Source organism: Oncorhynchus tshawytscha, linkage group LG30, assembly GCF_018296145.1.
Source record: "Oncorhynchus tshawytscha isolate Ot180627B linkage group LG30, Otsh_v2.0, whole genome shotgun sequence".
In the NCBI taxonomy this organism is placed as follows: domain Eukaryota; kingdom Metazoa; phylum Chordata; class Actinopteri; order Salmoniformes; family Salmonidae; genus Oncorhynchus; species Oncorhynchus tshawytscha.
The window spans coordinates 37138901-37159701 of NC_056458.1; the positions used below are offsets into that span (position 1 = coordinate 37138901).

General features: G+C 43.5%; 1 protein-coding gene and 1 long non-coding RNA gene across 3 annotated transcripts in view; one reads left to right on the top strand and one right to left on the bottom strand.

Annotated features, from left to right (window-relative positions):
• The first annotated feature begins 2649 nt into the window (after positions 1–2649).
• On the top strand, positions 2650–6577 carry LOC121841426. Its single transcript, XR_006080454.1, has 2 exons — positions 2650–2709; positions 5027–6577. It is a non-coding gene; the product is annotated as an uncharacterized LOC121841426 (long non-coding RNA).
• The window catches only part of LOC112246563 (protein transport protein Sec24A-like), a 31998-nt gene continuing 16833 nt past the window's right edge, over positions 5637–20801 (bottom strand). For both annotated transcript variants that reach the window (XM_024414956.2, XM_024414957.2), the window contains 15 exons: positions 19900–20009; positions 19481–19593; positions 18957–19075; positions 18603–18658; positions 18179–18385; positions 17760–17883; positions 15973–16131; positions 14075–14248; positions 11189–11299; positions 10295–10470; positions 9792–9929; positions 9470–9574; positions 7938–8030; positions 7322–7425; positions 5637–7011 (listed from right to left, as the gene is read on the bottom strand). In XM_024414956.2, the coding sequence (XP_024270724.1) occupies positions 6897–7011; positions 7322–7425; positions 7938–8030; positions 9470–9574; positions 9792–9929; positions 10295–10470; positions 11189–11299; positions 14075–14248; positions 15973–16131; positions 17760–17883; positions 18179–18385; positions 18603–18658; positions 18957–19075; positions 19481–19593; positions 19900–20009 (1904 nt within the window). In that variant the 3' untranslated portion in view covers positions 5637–6896. The remainder of the gene's footprint in view (positions 7012–7321; positions 7426–7937; positions 8031–9469; positions 9575–9791; positions 9930–10294; positions 10471–11188; positions 11300–14074; positions 14249–15972; positions 16132–17759; positions 17884–18178; positions 18386–18602; positions 18659–18956; positions 19076–19480; positions 19594–19899; positions 20010–20801) is intronic.

Below are 20801 nucleotides of genomic sequence, written 5' to 3' on the forward strand. Positions count from 1 at the left end.
TGGTTATACTGTTACTAACCCCTACACCAGTATTCAGAGCTGGTTGGTTATACTGTTACTAACCCCTACACCAGTATTCAGAGCTGGTTGGTTATACTGTTACTAACCCCTACACCAGTATTCATGGCTGTTTGGTTATACTGTTACTAACCCCTACACCAGTATTCATGGCTGTTTGGTTATACTGTTACTAACCCCTACACCAGTATTCATGGCTGGTTGGTTATACTGTTACTAACCCCTACACCACTATTCGTAACTGGTTGATATACTTTTGGTTGGTATACTTGTCTCTATTGCCTCAATTTACCAGTTACACCTATCTGTAGCAGTTTGGTTTCTTTAGACTCACACAGGTTTCTATACTGAACAAAAACATATCTACATGTACAAATTTCAACGATTTTACTGATTTACAGTTCATACTGCATATGGCAATCAGTCAATTTAAATAAATGAATCTATGGATTTCACAGGACTGGGAATACAGAAATGCATCTGTTGAAAAAAAAGTAGGGGCGTGCGACACATCTCCTTCACATGAGTTGATCAGGCTGTTGTTTGTGGCATATGGAATGTTGTTCCACTCCTCTTCAATGGCTGTTCAAAGTTACTGGATATTGGCGGATGGCACTGTGATAGACGGATGGCACTGTGATAGACTGCATCCAGTTTGCAGAGTAGAGTGTTGGAAGCTATTTTGTAGATGACATCGCCAAAGTCGAGGATCGGTAGTATAGTCAGTTTTACTAGGGTAAGTTTGGCGGCGTGAGTGAAGGAGTCTTTGTTGCGAAATAGAAAGCCGATTCTAGATTTGATTGGAGATGTTTAAGATGAGTCTGGAAGGAGAGTTTACAGTCAAGCCAGATACCTAGGTATTTATAGTTGTCCACATATTCTAGGTCAGAACTGTCCAGGGTGGTGATGTTAGTCGGGCGGGCGGGTGCGGGCAGTTAACGGTTGAAAAGCATGCATTTGGTTATACTAGCGTTTAAGAGCAGTTGGAGGCCACGGAAGGAGTGTTGTATGGCATTGAAGATCGTTTATAGGTTAGTTAGCACAGTGTCCAAGGAAGGGCCAGAAGTATACAGAATGGTGTAGAGGTGGATCAGGAAATTTCCCGCAGCAAGAGCGACATCATTGATATATACAGACAAAAGAGTCGGCCCAAGAATTTAACCCTGTCCGGACAACATGCCCTCCGATTTGACACACTGAACTCTGTCTGCAAAGTAGTTGGTGAACCAGGCGAGGCAGTCATTAGAAAAACCAAGGCTATTGAGACTGCCGATAAGAATACGGTGATTGACAGAGTCGAATGCCTTGGCCAGGTCGATGAAGATGGCTGCACAGTACTGTCTTTTATCGAGGGCGGTTATAATATCGTTTAGTACCTTGAGCATGGATGAGGTGCACCTGTGACCGGCTCGGAAGCCGGATTGCAAAATATAAGGTAGTAGTTTTGGAATTGTTAGCTAGATTACTTGTTGGTTATTACTGCATTGTCGGAACTAGAAGCACAAGCATTTCGCTACACTCACACTAACATCTGCTAACCATGTGTATGTGACAAATAAAATTTGATTTGATTTGATTTGATTTAGAAGGTACGGTGGGATTCGAAATGGTCAGTGATCTGTTTATTAACTTGGCTTTCGAAGACTTTAGATAGGCAAGATGGATATAGGTCTGTAACTGTTTGGGTCTAGGGTGTCACCCCCTTTGAAGAGGGGTATGACCGCGGCAGTCATTCCAATCTTTAGGGATCTCGGACGATACGAAAGAGAGGTTGAACAGGCTGGTAATCGAGGTTGCAACAATGGCGGCGGATAGTTTTAGAAAGAGAGGGTCCAGATTGTCTAGCCCAGCTGATTTGTACGGGTCCAGGTTATGAAGCTCTTTCAGAACATCTGCTGTCTGGATTTGGGTGAAGGAGAAGCTTTCTGCTTGAAAAAGCTAGCCTTTGCTTTCCTGACTGACTGACTGTATTGGTTCCTGACTTCCCTGAACAGTTGCATATCGTGGGGACTATTCGATGGTATTGCAGTCCGCCACAGGATGTTTTTGTGCTGGTCAAGGGCAGTCAAGTCTGGAGTGAAGCAAGGGCTATATCTTTTCTTAGTTCTGCATTTTTTGAACGGGGCATGCTTATCTAAGATGGTGAGGAAATTACTTTTAAAGAATGACCAGGCATCCTCGACTGACGGGATGAGGTCAATATCCTTCCAGGATACCCGGGCCAGGTCGATTAGAAAGGCATGCTCGCAGAAGTGTTTTAGGGAGCCCATGTGCAGTTGCAAACCATAGTCTGGCTTTTGTATGGAGGTTTTGGAGCAGTAGCTTCTTCCTTGCTGACCGGCCTTTCAGGTTAGGTCGATGTAGGACTTGTTTTACTGTGGATATAGATGCCTGTTTCCTCCAGCATCTTCACAAGGTCCTCCTGTTGTTCTGGGATTGATTTGCACTTTTTGCACCAAAGTACATTCATCTCTAGGAGACAGAACACGTCTCCTTCCTGAGCGGTATGACGACTGCGTGGTCCCATGGTGTTTATAATTGTGTACTATTGTTTGTACAGATGAACGTGGTACCTTCAGGTGTTTGGAAATTGCTCCCAAGGATGAACCAGACTTGTGGAGGTCTATAATTTGTTGGCTGATTTCTTTTGATTTTCCCATGATGTCAAGCAAAGAGGCACTGAGTTTGAAGGTAGGCCTTGAAAAACATCCACAGCTACACCTCCAATTGACTCAAAGTATGTCAATTAGCCTATCAGAAGCTTCTAAAGCCATGACATAATTTTCTGTATTTTTCCAAGCTGTTTAAAGGCACAGTCAACTTAGTGTATGTAAACTTCTGACCCACTGGGATTGTGATACAGTGAATTATAAGCAAAATAATCTGTCTGTAATCAATTGTTGGAAAAATGACTTGTCATGCACAAAGTAGATGTCCTAACCGACTTGCCAAAACTATAGTTTGTTAACAAGAAATTTGTGCAGTGGTTGAAACACTTATGTTGGAGTCATTAAAACTTGTTTATGTAAACTTCTGACTTCAGCTGTATGTATATTCAGTATTTTGGGGGTAAATAAATATATAAACATAGAGATATATATTTTACAACTATTTAAATTAATGTAATGTAAGTGAGAAAACCACTCTGGAAAAGGGCGGAACAGCTCTTTCGGATGTGAGCATGAAAGAGATTTTAAATTCACTGTCTAGTGATATAAAAAGCCATTTCAAAGTAGAGGAGGAGACACGGGTGGAAAAAGTCAGACATGACCCCCACTTGTGGCCTCTGTTCTTCAATCTTCTATTCTCACATTGAGTTGTGTAAGGCAGATCAGGTTTCAAGCAACTGGTCAGCACTACTTGGCTTTGAGTCAAGAGACTCTGACAACAGTGACGAATGATGTCTTAGGCCAACCAGAACACAGGCTGTAAAAGGAAGTAAAGACAAACTTCTAGTGACAGTGATCACACATAAATCAGCATCTCCAAAACAGTTGGATGAATGTTTAAAAACTTTTAAGCATCCACGAGACGTGGTTATCAGAGTTATGCAGGTTCCGAGTGAAACCAACAACATTATCCATTCAGTTAAAAAGAAACCTGGTGTATGTCATTATTGCGGGATTTCTGGTCACCGGCAACGAGAATGTCAGAAAATTAAACAGGATTTTCTGAGAAGTGGCCACGAGAAGCAGGGTCCGTCTAAGGGAAAATGGAATCAAGACAACAGCCCAAATTACACAATGTTGGTGCAGAAATGTAAGAAGCTCTCTCTGGCTCAGCAGCAGAGTTTGCTGGATGCTGTGGAGGTAAAGTAATAGACTCCCTCTTACATCCCATCTCAGCTGGTGTACATATGAAATCGGGTGGAATATATGTGAACATGATGGTTAACAACTTTGTAGTAGATTTTTTTAGTAGATACGGGTGCTGAAGTCACCGATTTTCCCATATCTAGCAAAAAATATATGTCCTCAGTACACGGGCAAGAAGATGAGAGCAACAGGAGTGGGGGGGGGGGGACAGATATGAAACAAACCAAACCATTATCAATTTCTATTGGTCCAATAAAGATTGATGCAGGAATCTATAGTTCAGAACCATGCTATTTGGACTATGAAGAAAAATTTGTGTGGAACTTTAGATATGGAATCAGTGAGCTTGACAGGTGTTGCCCCACCTTGCACAAAACAATATCCCATCAGCAAGGAAGCTACTAAAGTATTGATTAAAGATCTATGGGACATGGGTATAGTTGAAAAGACACCATGTAATTCAGCTACTCTGATGTATCCTCCAGATACCACATTACTTGAACACGACTGTTATGAGTTGTTTTGGATCAGCTCTCTGATGGGTTTATAGAGTTTATCTTATACACAGACGGCAGGCTACACAGGCAGGCTGGACATGGGTAGTTAATGGGTAGTTACTACAATGGACAACGTGATAACACATGCACGTTAGATTTGAGAAAAGCAAACGTTCACTTTGAGTGACACAATGTTTAACTATTGCATACAACTCTCTAATGGGGAATAACTCCCCAGGGGGGACATGATGTAGTGCCAGGACAGTGGGTGATGGTAAAAAAATGTGACAGACATATTAGGGCCAAAATGGGAAGGTCCTTATTAAGTTTTGCTCATGAGGTCAACAGTAAAAGTTCAGGGTAAATCAGGATGGATACATGTCATTACCTGCAAAGGTTGTCCATAGTCATTGCAAGTTTGTCCATGTTGATGACAAAGTGGAGCCTGGAGAGAATTAAGAACTGATTGATTTGCAATCGGGGGCCAATCTCAGGTGAAGAAGCATAGCAAGATGATCAGAACCTGATAAGCTTCTATGTTGTACACCGCAGTTGTCGTATTAGCGATATCTAGGTGAAATGTCAATTTTTTTCCAGAAAATTGGGACAAGCTTACTTATGGAAATCTATGTGTAATATCAATTTCTCTTAAAACCAGGACATGTTACTTTCACTTTTTTGTTTCCTTTGTTACAGGTTAAGAGAGTCTATCATCTGAGGCTGCAGCAATATCCATGACTGTACTTGAAATGATCCAAGACCACCGGTGAAGTGTTCATGAGAGAAGTCCTTATCAACCAGTGGAACAGAAGAATTCCTCAGTCCCAGCAGACTGTCAGAACATAATTTCTAATAGTTATGTGGGACTGATACCAGTGCGGAAGAGCTGGTCACTTTTAAAGGACTTTGTGAATGATTACCTTGACAATAGGAATCTTACTGTCTTGAAGACAAGTGAAATATGTTTTCTTGTGAATCTCCACCTATGTACACTCAGCAGGCCTACAAATTGCACTTTGGTTTGTCCATTTTCATCTCACACGTTTTTACATACATTTTCCAAAATGTAACATTTCAATAGCTCCTTGGTCATGTGACCTACTGGACTCAAAACAAGGTTCAGAATGGCCACTGATTACCCTTTATGTCGCACACCCTTTGGTTTGTCCATTTTGGCCACTGATTACCCTTCTGTCGCACACCCTTGTGTGCCCATTTTCATATCACACATTTTTCGTATGTTCTAATTTCAATAGTCAGGAAACCTAAAATGTACTCCGCCCATCCATGACAAATCACAACTATGTTTAAAAAGTCCCAAACATTTTATTAGCGTCATTTCATCTTCATACTAAAATTAACAATTCTTTACCATTATAATGGAGTATTTTCAATATACAAGTATCAATAAGCATGATTAAAAGATCACAATGGCTTTGTTATATGTCTGTGTTAAAGAATTTCCCATATCCTATTATATTAAAATATTTAATATATATTGTCTGTATTTAAACAGTTTCAATAATAAAAAGTGAGTTCCCATACAAGGCAATAACAGTATTTAATCAGATCGGGAATCTCATAAATTAAACTAAAAACAAAACAAAAAGCTAGTTGTTTTGAATGTCCATGAGGAGAGGAGAATGGGTGAGTGAGTCTTTGAAGGAAAGACCTGACCCAAGAGATGAGACGGCATTCCATTGCTTAGGGGCAATTCCAATTCCACAGTAACAGACATCATGCATAGAGTTATATGGTTTGTTTAACTTTGCAATCACTGCAATCAATTTTTGTTTGAAATACATTTTAAAGTGAAATATTTGAGTATCAGTGGCACTGTTACCGTGGAATTCCCCTTAGTCAACAACATTCAAGGCAGGAAATTATAACGAGCTCTGTTCACCTTTAAAAACATCTACATTTCGGACTTTACATTAAGTCTAGAGATTTGTTCGACACAATAATAACCAAACTTCTGTCCTTTACCACTAATTGGTAGATGACTATTGTCATCATCGTAGCTGAGATATACTGTATTCTTATGCATAAGGGGACATCCAATAATAAACAGTCCGAGGTTAGACGATACTCCTTCAACATGGCCTTCAGCATGATACATATATTACTTTATTAACAAATACAACGGTGCTTTTTGAACAAGACTTCACATCCATAGCCAGAACTGTATCTGAAAAGATCTCTTAGAAAGCATAGTTCTATGAGAATAAACACTGATTTGCTCAATCACTGATGTACATAATATTGTGTCATGGATTCCCTGGTCTTGACAACATGTTCCAGCTGAAAACAAAAAGAGCCAAATCAGAATTAGCCAAGTTGCCTCTGTCCATGTCCTGCTCACCACATAAAGTTTGATCTGTTTGAAAGTCTGCAGATGGGGGGGGGCAATCTTTAAGAAAGGCAATGCTAGACACAAGAATAGTGCGCCATAACTGAAGATGCTGTGAGAGGCAGCCGTCCCTGACAGGTTCAATCTTCCCAACGTTCGTTCACACACGGATGCACATCCTGTCAGTGTTCCCAGGGCTGACTCCATACGCTGCGTTTACTTGGAGACTTGCTGTTGGACGTGGAGTAAAAACTCATAGTAAGACAGGGCCGACTCTGTCCGATCCTCAATCATGTTCTGCATAAAGCTGGCTTTCAGTGGGCTCTCATCCCTGGAAAGGAACAGAAAAGGGAAGGTTGGATCCACAACATTTACAGTCTCTTGTGAATTGAACTCAGTCGTTTGACAGGTCAGCAAAACTCGCTGTCAATGAGTTCAACCTTATCTTAATACTTCATTAAATTTGGGCTTCAAACTCAACCAAATGGCCCCCTATTCCCTAAACAGTGCACTACTTTTGTACCAGAGCTCTATGGGCCCTGGTAAAAAGTAATGAACTATTAAGGGAATAGGGGGCCATTTGGAATGCAGACATTGCCTCTGAACTCCCCCAGTGATCTCATCTAGTTACTACTGCCTACCTAATGACATGCAGGATGGGGAAAAAGGGCCTCTGTTCCCTCAGCCAGCCAACAAACGCTCTGGTTCTCTGGGACTCTGCAGTGTCCAACTCTGGGAGAAGGTTCTGGGAGATAGAACACATAATATATCTTTATGATCTCCCTTTCAGGAAATGTGTTGTGCTTCGCATTTTAAACAGCATTATAGTGCAATATATACACACACACACTTCAATATAAGTCACAAACAAAAGATACAACCAACACATGTGAATTAAGTGGTATATGGCCAATACACCAGGGCTAAGGGCTGTTCTTAAACACGACACACCGCAGAGTGCCTGGCTACAGCCCTTAGCCGTGGAATATAGGCCTTTTACAGCAAACCCAAGGTGCCTTATTGCTATTACATAAACTGGTTAACAATTTAATTGTAAAAAAAAAAAGGTGTCATACCCATTGTATATGGTCTAACATACCATGGCTTTCAGCCAATTGGCATTCAGGGCTCGAACCACTGTGTATTATACTGTGTTATAAACAGAGGTCTTGGTGAGCGATACAGAACCTTGTCAGGAGCAGGGGAGCTGGGCTAAGAGAAACAGTTAAAGGGGGAGCAGGTGCTTAGGTTCCTTACCATGTTCTGAGGCACAGCAGCGTAGTCTGGGACCCCCAGGACTTGCGTGAGGAAGTCGGGGTTGCAGTTTCTTCCGATCCAGAGATAGATCACCTGTTGGGAGAATGGAGAAGTCAGTCACATTGTGTTCGTGTTATGCATCTGTGTGTTTGTTGAGAAGAATCCACTGTAGACGTGTTGTAAGTATCTATTTTATACGCCAAATGGCAGAAGGATTCCTCAATAATCATGCAAATTAGCGCAAGCTAAAGCATGATGGTGAAATGCATCCGACTGTTGAGGATGCAATGTGTCAATGCTGTCATTGTAGCTGTCCCTAATAAATTAAACACCACATGACCAAATGTATGTGGACACCTGCTCATCCAACATCTCATTCCAAAATCATGGGCATCAATATGGAGTTGGTCCCCCCTTTGCTACTATAACAGCCTGCACTCTTCTGGGAAGGCTTTTCACATGTAACATTGCGTAAGGGACTTGCTTCCATTCAGCCACAAGAGCATTAGTGAGGTAGGGCACTGATGTTGGGTGATTAGGCCTGGCTCGCAAAGGTGTTCGATGGGGTTGAGGTCAGGACTCTGTGCAGGCCAGTCAAGTTCTTCCACACCGATCAACAAACTATTTCTGTATGGACCTCGCTTTGCGCATGGGGGCATTGTCATGCTGAAAACAGAAAAAGGCCTTCCACAAACTGTTGCCACAAAGTTGGAAAAACAGAATCGCCTAGAATGTCATTGTATGTTGTAGCATTAAGATTCCCCTTCACTGGAACTAAGGGAGCCTAGTCCGAACCATGAAAAACAGCCCAGACAACTATTCCTCCTCCAAACGTTACAGTTGGCACTGTGAATTAGGCCATGTAGCATTCTTCTGGCATCTCCCAAACCCAGATTCGTCCGTCGGACTGCCAGATGGTGAAGCGTGATTCATCACTCCAGAGAACACGTTTCCACGGCTCCAGAGTGCAATGGTTGCAAGCTTTATACCACTCCAGTCAAAGCTTGGCATTGCACGTTGATCTTAGGCTTGTGTGCGTCTACTCGGTCATGAAAACCCATTTAATGAAGCTCCCAACGCACAGTTCTTGTGCCGACATTGCTTCCAGAGGCAGTTTGAAACTCGGTAGTGAGTGTTGCAACTGAGGATAGATGATTTTTACACCCTATGCGCTTCAGCACCCGGCGGTCCTGTTCTTTGAGCGGCCTACCACAACGCGGCTGAGCAGTTGTTGCTCCACTTCACAATAACAGCACTTACAGTTGACCGGGGCAGCTCTAGCAGGGCAGGAATTTGACGAACTGACTTGTTGGAAAGGTGGCATCCTATGACTGTGCCACATTGAAAGTCACTGAGCTCCGAGTAAGGCCATTCTATTACAAATGTTTGTCTATGGATATTGTATTGGCTGTGTGCTCTATTTTATTCACCTGTCAGAAACGGGTGTGGCTGAAATATATTAATCCACTAATTTGAAAGGGGTGTCGACATACTTTTGCACATATGGTGTACATCATCATCATGCTACTAACCGAGCCAGCATCCATGAGGAAGGCCCCCTCTCTGCTCAGCTTCTCCACAGACAGCTGCTGGACTCTGGGCTGGGGGATGGCACGCTCACTGATGTTCAGGGCTCCCTGTGGAGGCGGTGGAAGGAGGGGGACGAAAAGAGAAGTTTGGTTAATAAAAGAGGAAAAGTGCAATATATCCACACGTCAGATGGAAGCCGAAGCATAGACCCGAATATCCGTGTTCTTTCTTTAAATGATCTGAGTGTGTAAGAGGTGATAAACTATAAAGTAGAGAAAAATATTGCTCTTCTCATTATCTATGCTCTGTTCCCCTAGCCCTCACCTCGTCAGTCAAGTCGTCCACGCGGTACAGCGCTGGGTGGATCATCAGCATGACGTAGGCCAGGGGCTGGTACTTCAGCTGACACATGGCAAACACACGGTCGTCCAGCCTGGTGCTTGTACCGGTTCGGAAGGCTTTCTGTGGACCACAGAGAATAAAAACAACATATGAGCAAAGCAGCACAAAGGAGATCCGTAAGCCAATAAAGGTAGCTTGGTCAGTTTCTGACTGACTGGATTTCTTATGGTGTTTTAAAGCTGGTTTTTATGCTATGCTGAGTTGTAATTATAACTACAGGAATAGCCTCTCTTCGGTGAAAGTTGAAATCCCAATGGGAAGTAGGCTTCATCCCACATGGCACCCCATTCCTTATATTGCACACTACTTTTTACCAGAGCCCAATGGGCCCTGGTCAAAAGTAGTGCAGGGAACAGGGTGCCATATGGGATGAAGCTGTAGACTGCCAGGGTACTAGCCAGGGAGAGAGTGGGTGGGTAGTGTACCTGTTTGAGCAGGGCCAGGATGTAGAGGGGGAACAGCCTGAGGCAGGCGGGGGCCAGGAGGCCAGGCTGCTGGATAGTGAGCACAGAGGTGCGGTAGGATGTCAGAGAGTCAATGGAAGCGTTGGTCATTGCGTCCCGGGCGTCACTCAAACTGGACGTCACCGAGCGATCCACAGCTAGAGGGGGAGGACACATCAGGAACAGGGCATTGAATTCAAAACTCTCAGCTACATTTTTACCTCAGGGATTGGGATTCACAAGTTACATGATTGTACAGTACAATTTTGAGATATATATATATATATATACACACATATCAGGGTAATATATCAGGGTAAACCAGCAATAATAGTACCTTATATTACAGTAGTTTCTCTTTAAAACAGGTAACATTTGGATAGTCCATCTGTAGATGCTCTACACACCATCTACTAACCCCCATTCTAACCCTAAACTTAGCCCTTACCCTAACCCTTATTCTAAACTTAACCCTAACCTTAGCAAGCAGTTGCTTATCTGTAGAGCTTCTACAGATGGACTTTCCAGACCATCCAAATAATGTGACTGAATAACATGTAGAATAATAATATTTTATCAGTGACTGATACTAATAAAACCTCCAATACATTTATAAGAAGATTAGTCTTCAGTCAGTTTGATTTAGCCACTTGGATTCCACAAAGGTCACAGTAACCAGGCAACCATCTGACATCACCATCTGTCCATGCAAATGAGGCAGCTATGGATGGCACTGTGTGGATGACAAGCGTGTTCTCACTATGAGACATTAAAGACTACAGGATGATGGGACAGTCTAAGGACTTCACCTGGTACTGATGGAAATAAACATGCCTTTAATAACTACACCAACACTGCGTCCCTGGAACTACCTACCCATGCTAGCCAGCAGACCAGTGATGGCCTGGACATCAGCCCCAGCAAAGATGTCCGACAGGGAGTTGACAACAGGCAAACACATGGTGTGGACTCGAATTCTTCTCTCTCCTGTAGAAACAACACCAAGCAACAAGTTATTATTTCAGCATTACTATTGGTATGCATCGGAAATATATTTGTCAAGAAAGGAAAAACTAAATTGCACTTCAGAAAGAAATAACATCTTTAAATATCAGTATCCATTACAAAAAGTGGTCCATCTCACTTGTTCATGATTACAAACAGTGAGGCTGAGTCCCAAATGGCACCCTATTCTCTATATAGTGCACTTTTTTTGACAAGAGCCTTTTGAGTCCTGGTAAAACGTAGTACACCATGTATGGAATAGGGTGCTATTTGGGACGCACCCAGTGAATCTAAACCAAGTAAATCCCACAGAAAAATAATGACAAAAGCTGTGTTCGAATACCCATACTAACATACTGTATACTACATACTTAATGAGAATACACACTGTATACTATTAGTTCATTTTAGTTTACTGTATTCCAACGGAATCCTTTCAGTTGAGTGTACTGGCGCTTCGCCTGTCTACCGGAAGTCGATGCTGTTGCTATGCAACTTCTTGCTAGCATAAATACTAGCTAGACATCTTACGGACTTCATTAACAATGTCCATTGAGAAAGCACAACAACTATACCACGTAACTAAGCTATATATGACGTGAATAATCAAGTCAATAAAAGTTAGATAGCATATAGTTAATATACTGGCAAGTTCAATGTATTAGTAGCAAACCAAAGTTAGGTAGCTAGCCACCATACAAGCAACTGCTGTAATGATATGCTCAAAATCAAATCAAATTTTATTTGTCACATACACATGGTTAGCAGATGTTAATGCGAGTGTAGCGAAATGCTTGTGCTTCTAGTTCCGACAATGCAGTAATAACCAACAAGTAATCTAACTAACAATTAATGTAGGGTAAGTAACATTATATAAGGTAGCATTGTTTAAAGTGGCTAGTGATATATTTACATTTCCCATCAATTCCCATTATTAAAGTGGCTGGAGTTGAGTCAGTGTCAGTGTGTTGGCAGCAGCCACTCAATGTTAGTGGTGGCTGTTTAACAGTCTGATGGCCTTGAGATAGAAGCTGTTTTTCAGTCTCTCGGTCCCAGCTTTGATGCAGCTGTACTGACCTCGCCTTCTGGATGACAGCGGGGTGAACAGGCAGTGGCTCGGGTGGTTGTTGTCCTTGATGATCTTTATGGCCTTCCTGTAACATCGGGTGGTGTAGGTGTCCTGGAGGGCAGGTAGTTTGCCCCCGGTGATGCGTTGTGCAGACCTCACTACCCTCTGGAGAGCCTTACGGTTGAGGGCGGAGCAGTTGCCGTACCAGGCGGTGATACAGCCCGCCAGGATGCTCTCGATTGTACATCTGTAGAAGTTTGTGAGTGCTCTTGGTGACAAACCGAATTTCTTCAGCCTCCTGAGGTTGAAGAGGCGCTGCTGCGCCTTCTTCACGATGCGGTCTGTGTGAGTGGACCAATTCAGTTTGTCTGTGATGTGTATGCCGAGGAACTTAAAACTTGCTACCCTCTCCACTACTGTTCCATCGATGTGGATAGGGGGGGTGTTCCCTCTGCTGTTTCCTGAAGTCCACAATCATCTCCTTAGTTTTGTTGACGTTGAGTGTGAGGTTATTTTCCTGACACCACACTCCGAGGGCCCTCACCTCCTCCCTGTAGGCCATCTCGTCGTTGTTGGTAATCAAGCCTACCACTGTTGTGTCGTCCGCAAACTTGATGATTGAGTTGGAGGCGTGCGTGGCCACGCAGTCGTGGGTGAACAGGGAGTACAGGAGAGGGCTCAGAACGCACCCTTGTGGGGCCCCAGTGTTGAGGATCAGCGGGGTGGAGATGTTGTTGCCTACCCTCACCACCTGGGGGCGGCCCGTCAGGAAGTCCAGTACCCAATTGCACAGGGCGGGGTCGAGACCCAGGGTCTCGAGCTTGATGACGAGCTTGGAGGGCACTATGGTGTTAAATGCCGAGCTGTAGTCGATGAACAGCATTCTCACATAGGTATTCCTCTTGTCCAGATGGGTTAGGGCAGTGTGCAGTGTGGTTGAGATTGCATCGTCTGTGGACCTATTTGGGCGGTAAGCAAATTGGAGTGGGTCTAGGGTGTCAGGTAGGGTGGAGGTGATATGGTCCTTGACTAGTCTCTCAAAGCACTTCATGATGACGGATGTGAGTGCTACGGGGCGGTAGTCGTTTAGCTCAGTTACCTTAGCTTTCTTGGGAAGAGGAACAATGGTGGCCCTCTTGAAGCATGTGGGAACAGCAGACTGGTATAGGGATTGATTGAATATGTCCGTAAACACACCGGCCAGCTGGTCTGCGCATGCTCTGAGGGCGCGGCTGCTTTGTGGTTCATAGGTTAGCGTAGCTAACAAATTGTCAGACAACATGTAATGTAACTTATTTGAAAAGTCATTACTTTATTACATTGCTCATCATAATTAGTTAAAATGGATGAATTTGTATCCGCTCTCGGACTTCGGCAGCATATCCCCCCCCCTCCCATTTTCTTCAAATCTGAAAATGTGAAGCCACACCCATTCTGAAGAATTGCATTATGGGCCCTAAAAGCACAGAAATAGTGTCCCACTTCTTGTATACTTTGAATTTTGGTGAATGTAGTACAAAATCCAGGAACTTCTGGCATACTATCTATATTCATAGTATGAGCTATAAGCACACTACATACTCAAAGTACATCACAAATAGTATGGTTAGTGTGAGTATTCGAACACAGCTAATCTTTTTATGGTAAAGCTCCCTACACCCCCATCACAGCAGCACCAGACAGTGTACCTTTGCTGGATGTGTAGAGCAGCGCAGCCTGGAAGGAGACGGACTGCATGTCCACCAGGTTCTCCTCAATGGACATCTGCACAGCAAAGCCCGCGTCTGGGTTCACATTGGGCAGGGACAGCAGATCCGTGGAGCGCACAAAGAAGTTCCCATGGAACGTGTGGATGGACAAACCTGCATGGAAGTTGAGGGGTCAGAGTTTTATATTTTCTTTTCACAATAATCAACATACAAAATAAATCATCCCTTTTTCTTCAGGACCTGGTCCTTCAAAGATAATTTGCAAAAATCCAAATAACTTCACCTTAAAGGGTTTAAACACTGTTTCCCATGCTTGTTCAATGAACCATAAACAATGAATGTACATGCACCTGTGGAACGGTCGTGAAGACACTAACAGCTTAGACTGTAGGCAATTAAGGTGACAGTTATTAAATCTTAGGACACTAAAGAGGTCTTTCTACTGACTCAGAAAAACACCAAAAGAAAGATGCCCAGGGTCCCTGATCATCTGCGTGAACATGCCTTAGGCATGCTGCAAGGTGGCATGAGGCAGATGTGGCCAGGGCAATAAATTGCAATGTCCGTACTGAGAGACGCCACAGACAGCGCTACAGGGAGACAGGACGGAACACTGATCGTCCTCGCAGTGGCAGACCACATGTAACGACACCTGGACAGGATCGGTACATCCGAACATCACACCTGCAGGACAGGTACAGGATGGCAACATCAACTGCCCGAGTTACACCAGGAACGCACACTCTCTCCATCAGTGCTCTTACTGTCCGCAATAGGCTGAGAAAGGCTGGACTGAGGGCTTGTAGGCCTGTTGTAAGGCTAGGACTGGCAAAAAGTGCTCTTCACTGACGAGTCGCGGTTTTGTCTCACCAGGGGTGATGGTCGAATTCGCGTTTATCTCCAAAGGAATGAGCGTTACACAGAGGCCTGTACTCTGGAACGGGATCGATTTGGAGGTGGAAGGTCAATCATGGTTTTGGGCGATATGTCACAGCATCATCGCACTGAATTTGTTGTCATTGCAGGCAATCTCAAAGCTGTGCGTTACAGGGAAGACATCCTCCTCCCTCATGTGGTAGCCTTCCTGCAGGCTCATCTTGACATGACCCTCCAGCATGGCAATGCCACCAGCCATACTGCTCGTTCTGTGCATGATTTCCTGCAAGTGTTCTGCCATGGCCAGCAAAGAGCCTGGATCTCAATCCCATTGAGCACGTCTGGGACCAGTTGGATCGGAGGGTGAGGGCTAGGGCCATTCCCCCCATAAATGTCCGGGAACTTGCAGGTGCCTTGGTGGAAGAGTGGGGAACATCTCACAGCAAGTACTGGCAAATCTGGTGCAGTCCATGAGGAGGAGATGCACTGCAGTACTTAATGCAGCTGGTGGCCACACCAGATACTGACTGTTACTTTTGATTTTGATCCCCCTCTTTTTTCAGGGACACCTTATTCAATTTCTGTTAGTTACAAGTCTGTGGAACTTGTTCAGTTTATGTCTCAGTTGTTGAATCTTATGTTCATACAAATATTTAAACATGTTAAGTTTGCTGAAAATAAACGCAGTTGACAGTGAGAGGACGTTTCTTTCTTTGCTAAGTTTAGATATAGAAGTGGGTCCGAGAGATTTGAATTAAATACATTTAATCTGACAGTTTTTACTCCCAGATACTGAAATCAACTGGAGCACAGACAGACTCACAACCATAAGTTCACAGTATCCTTCATCAATTGTCATTGAGATTTCCTTCAGCGAACACTTTTCACAAGGACGTTATAGAATATAATGTCTGACATTTAAAGTGCAGCTGCTTCCATGTGAAATAACATAATGCAAGGCAATCAACATAGTGAGAAAATATTGAGTGATGACTTGTTACCTTTAGTGCAGCGGATCCTCATTACAGCCTCCAAGCCAATCTTCCTGGTGAGGTACCTCTTGAGATCCTTCTGGAAGCACTCAACCCCGGCTGGGTTGTGCTGCTGCTGGTATGAGGGGTAGTAGTACACACTTCCTGCTGAGTACCTGGATATGCAAGCTGAGAGAACGAGAGAGAAGATGAAGCAGAGATTACACGAGTCCAACCAGAGTAAGATGTTCTATACAAAGGGCCTTGTGGCATTTGAATAAATGAAAATTAAAAAAACGCAACATCTAACAATTTCAAAGGTTTTACTGAGTGAGACTTCATATACGAAAATCTGTCAATTGAAATAAATAAATTAGGTCCTAATCTATGGATTTCACATGGCACCGGGAATACAGATATATACCTGTTGGTCACAGATCCCTTAAGAAAAACCAGTCAGTATCTGGTGTGACCACCATTAACCTCATGCAGCGCAACTACTCTCATTCGCATAGAGTTGATCAGGTTGTTGAATGTTGTCACACTCCTTTTCAATGCCTGTGCGAAGTTGCTGGATATTGGCAGGAACTGGAACACGTTGATGCAGAGCATCCCAAACGTGCTAAACTAAATGGGTGACATGTCTGGTGAGTATGCAGGCCTTGGAATAACTGGGACATTTTCAGCTTCCATGAGGTGAGGGTGGCGGATGAATGGCACAACAATAGGCCTCAAATCTTGTCATGGTATCTCTTTGCGTTCAAATTTCCATCGATAAAATGCAAAGTGTGTTCTTTTTCCATAGCTTATGCCTGCCTATACCATAACTCTACAGGCAACACAGGGCACTCTGTTCACAATGTTGACATCAGCAAACCGCTTGCACACACAACACCATCTGCCCGGTAGAGTTGAAACCGGGATTCATCCGTGAAGAGCAAACTTCTCCAGCATGCCAGTGGCCATCAAAGGTGAGCATTTTTGCCCACTGAAGTCGGTTATGACGCCAAACCGCAGTCAGGTCAAGGACCCTGGTGAAGACGTCGAGAACACAGATGAGTTTCACTGCAGAAATGCTTTGGTTGTGCAAACCCAGTTTCATCAGCTATCTGAGTGGCTGGTCTCAGACAATCGCGCAGGTGAAGAAGCCGGATGTGGAGGCCCTGGACTGGCGTGGTTACACGTGGTCTGTACGGCCAAAACGACATTGTAGGCGGCTTATGGTAGAGAAATTAACATGCAATTCTCTGGCAACAGCGCTGGTAGATATTCCTGCAGTGAGCATACCAATTGCACGCTCCCTCAACTTGAAACATCTGTGCACTGTTGTGACAAAACTGCACATTTAGAGTGGCCTTTTATTGTCCCCAGCACAAGGTGCACCTTTGTAATGATCATGCCGTTTAATTGGCTTCTTGATATACCACACCTGTCTTGGCAAAGGAGAAATGCTCACCAACAGGGATATCAACAAATCTGTGCACAGAATTTGAGAGAAAAGCTTTTTGTGTATATGGAACATTTCTGGGATCTTTTATTTCAGCTCATAAAACATGGGATCGACACCGTAAAATGTTGCGTTTAGAATTTTGATCAGACATCAAAACAACATATGGAATCATGTCTTCACTATTATTCTACTATGTAGAAAATAGTAAAAATAAAGAAAAACCTTTAAGTAGGTATGTCCAAACTTTTGACTGGTACTGTATACAGCAACACAGACGGATAAAGAGCACTGCTGTCTGCTGAAATAAGGTGACTGTTAATAATAACACACTGAAGTTCAGATGTATCAGTCAGAAGGCACCACTCACCTAAAGATGCCAGATCACAGTACTGGGAGCTCAGTAGGAATAGGTCCACAGCCACCTGCTGTCCTGAACAGTCCAGGGCCAGCTTCTTATAGAAGTCTGTGGCAGGAGACAGGTTCGGGATTTCCTGAGGAATCACCACCACACAATGAGCACAACAAAACATTTCTAAATGAGAATATTAGGCATAAGAAATGTCTGAAACTATATCTCGAGTATTGAGAAAGATATCAAGTTTCTACCGCCACTGCAGAACACTGCATTCCTCTCTTTACCAAGTAATTAAAAATAAAATGTACAGCAAATGGTACCCATTTCCTACACATGGGACCTAAAAAGTAGTTCACTATATAGGTAATAGGGTGCCATTTTGGATACAAAATACATAAACCAGTGAGACACAGGCTCTCGCTAGTCCCGACCTTGGCTGAAGCTCTCTGGTTGGGGTCCTCTCTGGACTTGAGGGCCCCGACACCCAGTTTGGGCAGCTGGGTCTGGAAGACAGACATGCGCCCCCCGGTGGGCGACAGCAGCTTGAAGGCTGCCTGCAGGGCCGGGCCCAGAGCAGACTGGGTCTCCATGGTCTTGCCAAACATCTGGGGCAAGCTCTTCAGCAGATCCTGCACCAGCTGTACGAATAAAAACACATTTTTCAATAAAGTTTTGAAATGCAAAACAGTGTAAAAAAGGTTCAGGCAAAGTTACCCAATGTGTGTGTCTTGATGCATTTTCACGATGTTGCTGTGAATAGTTTTACAGATTGGACTTGTAACATTTTCATTTAACATTTTGTTGAGAGCCTGTCTCTGAGGAATCTGTACAGGAATAGTTTTAAGAGCTCCTTACCTCCTTGCATTCATTGAGGTTCACTAAAAGGCTGTCTGGTGTTGGTAAAAATATATCTGGAAGAAAGGAAAAAACAGCATAGAAGACCTTTAGACCACTGCAACCTCCTGAAATAAAGACTTTAAAAGTACAGCATCATTTATATTGCAGCCCTATCTATAGGGTGTTTTTCCATGTTGTCACAACTTATACACTGATGAAGCCCGATTGGGTGAAGCATGTGTCACAAAATAACATACATTTTCCTTTCTTTCACTGCAAATAGTGAGTGTGGACCTTCCTCATTTTCATAGGCAGTTCTAGACAGTGAATTATTCAAATGACAAAGCTTGTAAGCACTTTCTGGTCTCTCACCTTCAATGTCCGAGACGATGAGCATCTGTGGTTGGGCCAGGCCTTCCTGGAGGTTGTAGAAGTGGATGGTGCTGTCAAAGGAGATGAAGCCAATCTTTGTCCTGGAGTCTCCAGGGAGCCTGGAACACACATGGTCAGTCAGCTGATACTCACAGGTCACAGTGATGTGTGGTCCGGTTCAGTTAATATTGACTTTCTTCTTCTTGCTCAATACAGAAATAAAATAACTTACAGAAGTGTCTGAATCACTTTTTGTTATTAATCTTAATGACAAAAGTGTATATAGTCACATTAAAAACTCAAATAAACATTGTTTTAGGGCTATCTGATGCTAAACTGAAGTCTTTAAGCTACCTAGTACTGATCAGTACAGAATATGTTATTACATAACTTAATAGGACAATACGTAATGAACCATCATATCAGGGCTGTGGACATTATCCCAGGAGTGTATTTAATCTGCATCCCAATGGCTTCCGGATGCCATTTGGGAAGCATCCTCAGTCTAACTGATGTACACATACGCGTTGATGTTCTCCAGCAGTGACTGACAGACGACATCTAGGTATCCCGTTTCCACGGCATTGTGGGATACATCCAGCACGAAGAGATAAACGGCAGGCTGGGGGGGTCTCAGCTGAGGATGACAGGTTTCACACCATCAATACAAACACACTGATACACCACACTCTCTCACCACATCCTAACAAAACATGCAAATGCTTCCTAGATAAACAACTCCAGGAAATCATAAACAACTCCATGGAGTCAGAAAGCCTGATGGAATCACTATGAACGTGGCAACAGTGGAACACTGCTCATTTCATCTGCATTTAAGTAGCATATAAAGGGGGGGGAATGTAACCACTTACCACAGATTCAGGCAAAATAACATGCAATACTTTAAATAGACAAATCTTAAAACTATATAATGTGTATTTACCATGTATTCTGAAGGTGCGATGAACTCGATGGTGGCGTTCTGGACCTCGGGTCTTTTGTGTGGCTCTCCGTACGATCTGGTGACTGGGTTGTACATGAATTCCTCTGGAACTGTACAACAAACATGGAGGTTGTCATCAGTCAGAAAAGAACAGGACTGTCCATCACTACTGTTATCAGGTGAATGAAATTCTGAACGTTTAGGTCAAAGCTATGTGCTGGAATATATTGGTAGAGCATGGGTGAAGTTAGGCCTTGGTGCTCAAGTGAATGTCCTTTTTCCGCTTCAGACCAGCCTAACTTCTCACTTAAAACATGTGTTTGGAATGAACTTCAAATCTATGATACTCCCCCAGTTAACATACTGCTTGACTAGTTGGACCCAAGCTTGCTGTACAACATTAAAACCTATTCAGTCTGTCTACAAGCAGGCTCTCAAAGAAGCCCAGTAGCCATCATCACTGTTACATCCTGAGAAAGCATGAGCTCCTGAGTTGGGAAAATCTTGTGCAATACACCGATGCATGTCTTGTATTCAAGATCCTAAATGGCCCGGCTCCCCCTCCACTCAGTATTTTTGTTAAACAGAAAACCCAAACATATGGCAGCAGATCCACAAGGCCTGACTTGAGAGGTGACTGTATAGTTCCCTTAAGGAAAAGCACCTTTACTAAATCCGCTTTCTCTGTGAGAGCTTCCCATGTCTGGAATACACTTGTAGTGAAACGCAACATGGATCTCCCTCCTGCCCCACTCCCCCTGCCACTACCCTATGTACCACCAGTACAGTTAGACATGAGCAGGTCTGATGGGCTACCAGAGTGGTCACAGTCACCAGGAGAGGGCGCCAGTCAACCACCCACCTCAACAACATGGTACCAGGAAGAAATCAAATCAAATTTT